This window comes from Terrapene carolina, unplaced genomic scaffold (assembly GCF_002925995.2).
Source record: "Terrapene carolina triunguis isolate 2854851 unplaced genomic scaffold, T_m_triunguis-2.0 Scaffold68, whole genome shotgun sequence".
In the NCBI taxonomy this organism is placed as follows: Eukaryota; Metazoa; Chordata; order Testudines; family Emydidae; genus Terrapene; species Terrapene triunguis.
In genome coordinates, this window is record NW_020664419.1 from 9,609,153 (window position 1) to 9,617,705 (window position 8,553).

The 8,553-nt window shown below is 44.9% G+C and overlaps 2 protein-coding genes across 3 annotated transcripts in view; both read left to right on the forward strand.

The window, feature by feature from the left end:
* The window catches only part of DHTKD1 (dehydrogenase E1 and transketolase domain containing 1), a 42,257-nt gene extending 38,957 nt beyond the window's left edge, over positions 1-3,300 (forward strand). The window contains exon 17 of the mRNA XM_024210877.3: positions 184-3,300. Within this exon, the coding sequence (XP_024066645.2) occupies positions 184-285 (102 nt within the window). The 3' untranslated portion in view covers positions 286-3,300. The remainder of the gene's footprint in view (positions 1-183) is intronic.
* A 1,602-nt stretch (positions 3,301-4,902) lies between these two features.
* The window catches only part of SEC61A2 (SEC61 translocon alpha 2 subunit), a 24,142-nt gene continuing 20,491 nt past the window's right edge, over positions 4,903-8,553 (forward strand). For both annotated transcript variants that reach the window (XM_024210866.2, XM_024210867.2), the window contains exons 1-2: positions 4,903-5,251; positions 7,227-7,294. In XM_024210866.2, coding sequence (XP_024066634.1) covers positions 5,245-5,251; positions 7,227-7,294 — 75 coding nt within the window. In that variant the 5' untranslated portion in view covers positions 4,903-5,244. The remainder of the gene's footprint in view (positions 5,252-7,226; positions 7,295-8,553) is intronic.

Consider the following 8,553-nt stretch of genomic DNA (forward strand, 5'->3'; position numbering starts at 1 on the left):
GCTTTCTGAATCATGTATATGTGGGACTCGAGGATCCAATGTTTGTGTTTCATTTATTTTGAGGCACTCAAGTGCCATGGTGATAATGGCATAGAATCATGTTAGTTAAATGAGTAAAATCAATCTTAATCAGACATCAGTCTAAATCACTTATCTCCCCCCCTTCTTGAACTTTAATTGCAGCTCCATCTTGTGAGTAGACCTCCCTTACCAGCCCCAGCAGTGGGCATTGGAACACTACACCAGCAGCAACAGGAAGACCTCCTTGCCAAAACTTTTGTCTAAGACTTTTCTACTTGGAAACCAGTTTCTTATAATATTTGTAAACTCCTTACAAGGAAAACCCCTTGGCCTTTTCATCCTAAAAAGGAAGAACAAATGAGGAACTGTTCTGGAAAGAGCAGACAGTTCTTTAAATGTACGGATGCAACAAAACCCATAATGATCTCCGCCTGTGTGTATTATGCAGAGGATAATTCTCACTGTCCTTTTTGTATTTTTTTTCATTATATAAAAACAGATCTGCAGTGAGATGAGTCAGTTAACTGGGAAATCAAATGTTTCATTTATAAAGCATTATCCCACATAGCAGTTCAAATCCATAGTTCTTTGGTATTGTTCATTTGTGGGAACAGTTTTCCCTTGACTTTAAATTTAGATTTTTTTTAAACCTCAGTGGATGTTTAAGAATTGAGTAATGCCTTCAACTATGGCATTTCTATAACAATAAAGTGTTTTGCATTGGCCTTTGAGAACCAGGTTTGATGGGTCTCAGTCCCTTCCTCTCTGAGTGGGCAGGGGTGGGGGGAAATACCATCACACTTGGGTTCCCTGATTGACAATTTCAGCAGAGAATTGAATGAGCCATGGACACAACTATCTTCTCACCCCTGAGCAATGCCTCTGTCAGGGTTGAGGCACAATGGCTGGGCAGTGTACAGGAAGATGGCGGTACTGGCTGCCTGTGTTGTGTTTATTCTGAGGATAAACTGAAAGCTCTAGCCTCCAGGACTCTGAAACCAGCACCTTTCTTCAACAAAAAATTCACTCACCCATTTTTAAAGAATTAGCCATTGCTTTCTGAGATGTGATGTATCAAAATGGCTGTTTACCTTGTTCATTTCTGTTGCTCATATCCCAACACTCTTGAATATGAAACATCAGACATCATTTAGTGCATGTATTACTGTAATACAATACTAATTTTTCACCCTATATTTCCATTTCCAAGCCCTTTTCTGTGCTGAATTCTGTAACTATTGCAATCTGAGATAACACATCTCTAACATGCAGCTGTCTGGTCTTAGTGGACAAGAAATGTTGCTGCAGTTCATTAGTTTAACTCTTGTCTTGGCTTTTTGAGAAAGATTTGAATGGCAGAAATACATGCTGTGTAATATAAGTTTAAATAGGATTATTTGATATCTAGCATTTGGAACATTGAATACAGCAGTTCTTTTTTTAATGTAAAGGTTAAATGACCTCCTTTGGCTTTTTTGGCTGGCACTTAGAAAAGTGTCACATAAATAATGCTATAGCAATATTTTGTTGAGCTCTTCAGTACCGTGACACAAGTTATGAGAGTTGCATAAGAAGTTCATTTTAACATTTTTTTTCCAGCTGTCACTAATTTACGTAAAATGTATTTTTCAGTAGAAATTCTCTTAAAAGTGAGCTCCTAGAACATGGAGAGAAATCTTCAATCAGTGACATCTTATGTACTAAGTATAAAGTGCACACAAACATAAGAGATGTTGGACCAGATCATAATCCCCAAAACTGCACATGGATCTCACCCTTTTCATGTGGATAGTGGGATGGTCCTCGATTGTACACTTGCCACCCAAGCCCTTGGAAGGTACTCTGCAGGGCTAAGATACACATGGTGGGGAGAGGTTAACAGCTCCAGGCAGGGATTTAGATTTTAAACTTTTTGTTTTCACTGAAAACTTTTTTTTTTTTTTTTCTGTTCAGTGGACTAGATTGTGGAGCCCTTACGCTGGTGGGCACTAACATAATTAAATTGCTTTTATCTTAAACAAGCATCACAAACTAATTTTCAGAACACTCCTGTATGAGGCAGGTTTTTCTTCCATTTCATAGAAGTTAAGTGACCCTGCTTAACTCCACAGAGGGAGTCTGTAGCAAGGCAGGGAATAGTATGCTGGAATTTGTGTCCAGACTGTACCTTTGTCAACAGTTGCTTAACGTGTTACTTCGGCTGACAGAGTGCAGCAGGAGCTTATGTGATACTTTGTCTTCCTGGGGGGAGTACTTGTGGAACATTGTGTTGCATTTTCCTGAGGTTAATAGCAACAATAGCATTGGCCTTTCCAGTCTTCTTTAGGTATTGCATACAGTAATGCAACAGCAGATCTCAAACTCTCACTAGTTATAATACAGTCAGTGTAAGCAGCCACATCTAGTGTTCTTTACATTCTATCTGTTATGCCTAGGCTCTGGAGAACTTTATCTTAGTAAATGAGCTCCTGTTTTTTCTTGGAAGTCATAGCTGGACCAGTGGGTCTCCAGTGCTATGTAGTCTGCTGGCATCTACTCATTGTCCACAGCTGGGACCAAATGCAGTGTGTGTACTAACCTACTACCTTCACTCAGCAAACCCTATTTGAAGTGGGGCACTTCAGAGTTCAGCCCTGTGGTACATTACCCCTTACTCCCCTGCTTTCTTTGCTCTCCTCTATTTAATACTGCATCAGTATAGCACTTACTCACCTGTCCTCCCCCCCCCCCCCAGCGGGCTCTACATAATCTCCTTCCTCTACCAAGTTGACCGTGATGTCTTGTCAATAACAAACTTGCAGACAGTTGCATGCATGAAGTCTAAACCCAGAGCTATGCCTAAGTCCCTACACTTCTCCTTGGGGGAACCGTCTCTGTTTATTGACCATCTTCCTACACTTTCCTCCCAGAAATCTTAGTTCTGTCCATTTCAGTGGAATTAAGAGGATATGCTCTTATTTTCTATCCCTGTTTGATTTCATATGGTAGCAGTAGTACTGAAGCTTTAGACATGTGATGTAGGTTGATAGTTGTGTTTAAACCTGTGTAGGCACTGTTACATGTTAGCACTCTACAAACACATAAAGACAACTCTCTCTTCCTTGAAAAGCTCAGTGACAAAACAGACATCAAAATGAGAGGAGAGAATGGAATACAACCCCTTTCCCCCCCCCTCCCAAATTGGTTTTCAAGTATATGTATATTTTGTCCTATTGTGCCCATTTGCATTTGCTGGAATCCTGTCTTTGAATTAAACTTGAGCCCATTTGTTCTTTGTCACATTATAGTTCTGCCCTAATTATTTATGCTTTTCATAGTTAAAATGTTTAACCCTTTTCTTCCTTTTTACTGTGCCTGAGTTTTGTGGGATTTTCAAGCCCTCCTCTACCTGCCCCCATCATCCCACATTAAGTGTGGCTATGGCTGTTAGGAGCTGCTGTCAGAATGACATTGGAGAAATGAGTGTTATGTGGCCACAGCAAAAAGAGTTTGCAAACCCTGCTATTGTCCAATGGCATGTAGGCTAGGTTTTCTTTTTTTAAAGAAGCCTAGGGTTAAGCTCCCCCATCCTGTTAAAATTCAATGGTAGTTTGGCACTTTTGCTCTTCTATCCATTAAAGTAGGAGGAGTAATAGCTGGGTTTGTGTTTCCAAGCAGGAAATGACGGGGGGGAGGGGGGGGGAATTTGTATTATATTTCCTTAATTTTGTAGCAGGAATCTAAACAGCAGGAAGTTGAGGTAGGTCTAGAAACTCCACCAGCCCGAGGGTAGTGCTGAAAAATTCTTGGTCCCTATTGCAAGAAAGCAAGTCTGGTCGTGCTTATTATGGCAGCAAGGTTTGAGGAAGAGAATCTACCTTTACAACCAGGTTTCATTATAGTACAGAAAAGCCATCATCTGCACCTTAACTCTAGAACGGGGCCTGTCTCTACCTAGGGCTATGACTCCCGGCTCGGGTATGCCTAGCGCTACATCTCATGAGCTGCTGCGAATATAAATAGCAGTTTAACTGCAAAAAGCAACAGAGGGTCCTGTGGCACCTTTAAGACTAACAGAAGTAGTGGGAGCATAAGCTTTCGTGGGTAAGAACCTCACTTCTTCAGATGCAAGTTGCATCTGAAGAAGTGAGGTTCTTACCCACTACTTGTTAGTCTTAAACGTGCCTCAGGACCCTCTGTTGCTTTTTACAGCTTCAGACTAACAGAGCTACCCGTCTGATAGTTTAACTGCAGTGGAGGTATGGCTGATCTGGGCTGCGTAGGTAGTTCCCGCCCTTAAAACTGTGGTTATGCTAAAAGAACAGGAGTAGTTATTCCTACTACCTCAATAAGAGCCAGTGGGGGGATCCGTACCTGAGCAGGGACATCACCCCCGCCTGTAGTGCAGACAGAGCCGGCGGTCTCTTTACTGTATTTATTCTCACAGCATCCCGGTGAGGTCCAAGCTCCTCTAGGGCGGCTTCAGGTGAAGCCTAAAGACTGTAAATATCAGTGTCATGGGGGGAACCGGGTGGTGCCTCTCCAGCCTCCCCCTGATCGGGCCCTAGGGGAGTGCACCAGGGGGAAGGGGGCAAACAGGGGCACAGTCCCCCCCAAGAGTTGGCGGGGGCCCAGGAGCGAGAGCGAGCTCCGGCTGGAACCAGGACGGGGGGGGGGAAGGGGGAGGGAAAAGCGAGCTCCGGCCGGGGAGGGGGGGGCTCGTTCTGGGGTCAAAGTTAAATTTCTGTGCGCGCCCCCATCATGGGAACCTCACACCCCCGGGTGTGGACGCTCCCCACCTGAACGGGGGGGGGGGGGGCCCAGCCCTTGCCCCCTGCCCCGCTGCGGCTCAGCCGCCGGGGATGACGATTTGGGTCCTTTAATGTGTTTAGGCGACTTTCCCGCGCCTGAGCCCTCTGCCCTGGTCCGCTTAACGGGTCAAGGAATGGGGTCATTTTCGCGGGGTGAAGGGTCCCTTCCGGAAAGGGGAAGGGTGCCTGTTGTCCCGGGTTCCGCACCACTCCCAGATTCCCACACGTACACTGCTCAGCAAGTGGGTGGCCACGGCCCTGCCTGATCCGTTACCGGACCGGTAGAGGGAAGGGGTCCTGATTGTACCTGCGTCGCGGAACAGGGCCGGCAGTCACGTGACTGTCAGCGGCCGGCGCCTCGGGGCGAGGAGGCGGCTGCAGGGGGAGGGGAAGCCCGGACTCCCCTTGGCCAGGCCGGCCGGCCCCCGCCGCCATGGGCAGTGAGTATCGGGCGGAGAAGCGGGAACCGAGAGGCGGTGTCAGAGGAGGCTGGGGGAAGGGGCACGGACACCGGGCTGGGTGTTGGGGCGACCTGAGGGACGGACGGACAGATAGCTCCCCGGGCTGGGTGTCTGGGGGCGACCTGAGGGAGGGACGGACGGACAGCTCCCCGGGCTGGGCGTCTGGGGGCGACCTGTTGGAGGGATGGACAGCTCCCCGGGCTGGGCGTCTGGGGGCGACCTGTCGGAGAGACGGACGGACCGACCGACAGCTCCCCGGGCTAAGCATCTGAGGCGACCTGAGCGAGGGACACCAGGCTGAGGGCATGGGACGACCGGAAGGGGGCAGACTGACAGACTCTAGGCTGGGGCGATGGGCGATCTGGATGACAGAGACACTAGGCTGAGGCGCATGGGGCAATCCAGGGGGAGGAACAAGCCTTGGCTGTAGGGAGATAGTACAGGGGAGTTGTGGCAGGTGAGGGTGAGACTGAGACTGTGACTTGTAAGGGAGGTGTGGGAGGATTGGCCCATGGGTGACTGTAGAATATGCTGGGAGAAGTTGTGGATGACCATGCCCATGAGGGCGTGACTCTGCCTGGCTAAAGCACTGGGGAATATGCTTTATGGAACATTCCTGCCCCAGGCAAGGGAAAACGAACCATCGGGTCTGTGGATCTTTCTGTGGGTTTGTCCAGCTTGCTTGTTCTGTGCAGGTCAGGAGGTTTTGACCACAGTAGCCTGAGTTAGGCTTTGCTCTTGCCTGCTGAAGTGCCACTCATGGCCAGGTGAGGCCATGCCTGCCATAGTGACACCATGCCTGTACAATAAGACTGGCTGAGATCCCCTGTATGGGAGCTGTGGCCTCGCTCTGTGTATATTGTGTGTTTTTATGCACTGAACAGGCTGAAGCAACAAATTGAGAGAAGAATATGGTTCGAAAATTGAAATCTCATTCTGACTGTTTAATTTCCAAATTTCTGTTTGCTGTCAGGCCAAGATAATCCAGCTAATCTGTTGGATTTTTGTAGGATTTTCTGGCCTTGGTTTACCAACAATGGAGTCATTTCAGCTTTATAAACCAAACATGTTTTTTAATGATCTGTCTTATTATTTCATAGTACCAAGTATTAAACTGTAAAAATATAGCCCAATAGATTAGAAAATAAGAAAAGGGATCATCTCAGTTCTGCCTGCATATTTGTGTGGGGGTGGATTGGTGACTGGATCTTTGCTGATATTCATACCTAGTGTGTCTTGTTATAATGCACATATTTTGGAGGCCAAACAAAAAAAATCATTCTTTGCTCTGGAATTTGTTCCAGTTAAAGGGATCATACTATCTAACTTGTTCACTCTTTCTCAGATAGAAATATTAGGCAGAACCACATCAAATGTTAAAGGAACTAAAATCCCACACTGCTTTGATTACATCTAGTGTTTTAGAGGACTTAAAATCACAGGTGTTTCTTTTAAGTAACTACTTTGGGAAATTCCATTCTATTATATGATTTAGGATGATTTTTTTCTCTATGCATATTTTAGTGTTGTTATAAATCAACATCTTGTCTCTGTATTTACCTAACTTGGAAAGACAGCAGATATTCATCTTCAATTAATGTTTAAGTTCCAGCTCGCTGTCATTATTATATGTAATACTTCCTTTCATGAGTGTATAAAAATTCCTTCAAATTAGGCTTGGTGACAAAGACTGACCTTCTTAGTAATAACCATTAAATTCCATCTCAAACTTTTGCCATGTTTTGTCTTCAGATCAACGCAAGTCATGAATTTGCAGGTAGTGGTAAGAGTATGAATTTATGCATGAAACTCATTTTTTTGAACGTCAGACAAGTAGTTAATGTGCATATTTAAAGGGCTGAATACTTGGTAAGAAAGTGAGTGCTGTAATAAGTAACAGTTCACTATTGTTCTGCTTGAAAAACTTATTTTATTTATTTTTTTCTTTAAACAGTTAAATTTTTAGAAGTTATTAAGCCTTTCTGTGCAGTTTTACCTGAAATCCAGAAGCCTGAAAGAAAGGTTAGTGCTGCATTTGATTTTTTGCTTGTATTGGGTGAATTCATAGATTATTATAGGGATCATTGTGATCATCTGAGACTTCCACAAATTAATTCCTTTCTGAACTGTGGCATATCTTTTAGAAAAACATCTTATGTTAATTTTAAAATTTCCAGTCATGGGGAATTCACACAACCCTTGGTAAATTGTTAAGGTGGTTAATTATTATCCCTGTTAAAATTTTGCACCTTAGTTCTAGTCTGAATTTGTCTAGCTTCAACTTCCAGCCAATGGATCTTGTTATACTTTTATCTGTTAGGCTGAAGAGCCCTCTGTCATATATCCCCCCCCTCAGTCACTCAGTAAACAGTTGTGAGGGGACTCAGCCACTGGGTCCCTGGGTATTTTAAGCCTCCAGAGCCTGAATAGAGCTGAGCCAATACCCCATCCTTGGGGTCCTTAAGTATGCTCTTGGGGTGCAAACCTTCTGTCTAGCACCCCCTCCTGAGAGCTGGAATCAGCTGTTTAGGCCCTGGGCTCAGTGCTGACCATTCAGACTGCTCCATAGGTTAAGCATACCCACTTCCAGAACTCCACCCAAAGGTGTGAGCCTTCTGGGTTATTGTTTGACTGTGCAAGGAGGCCTGTGGCAAGTATAAAGCAGGTAACAGACACTTTGTACAGGATCTAATACCATTGCTCTTTTACTTAACAGATAAAGTATGTTAGTACAGATAATTTAGCAGTGTCACTCTCTAGCTCACCTTTCCCTAGAGAGTCCTTGTGGTTCCTCCAGTATTCAGGGAGGTAGTCAGGTTCCCTAGCCTCATCAGCCCCCTATATGTTGGGTTGCTTCTCCCTCCTCTTGAGCTGGAGAAAATTGTCACCAAAGATGCTCCTTTTTTATAATCTTCCAGTCTATTCTGTTGGGTGTGCCCCTCGTCAGCCTCAACAGGTGACCAGAAACCCTTACCAGGTTTGTGGCCAGGCTACCTCTGCCTTTGAGTTCAGACTTGAAAAAATGGTTTGCCCTGGGTAGCAGCCATCTCTGTCATGTAGATGGACAATCCTCAAAATTTAACAAGTCTGTTGATAGCCGTATGCCAGCACATCTCAGGAATTATAGTTCAAGATGGAGGTTAAAAGACAGTGGGAATGTAAAGATGGTAAGACCAGCCTTACTATCAAATGGATTGTGCAGTCTGATATAGGTGTGACGTTGTGCAGTCTATGTGGTTTTATAAAAATATAAGTGAATGTAATGTAATTGGGATATGCTT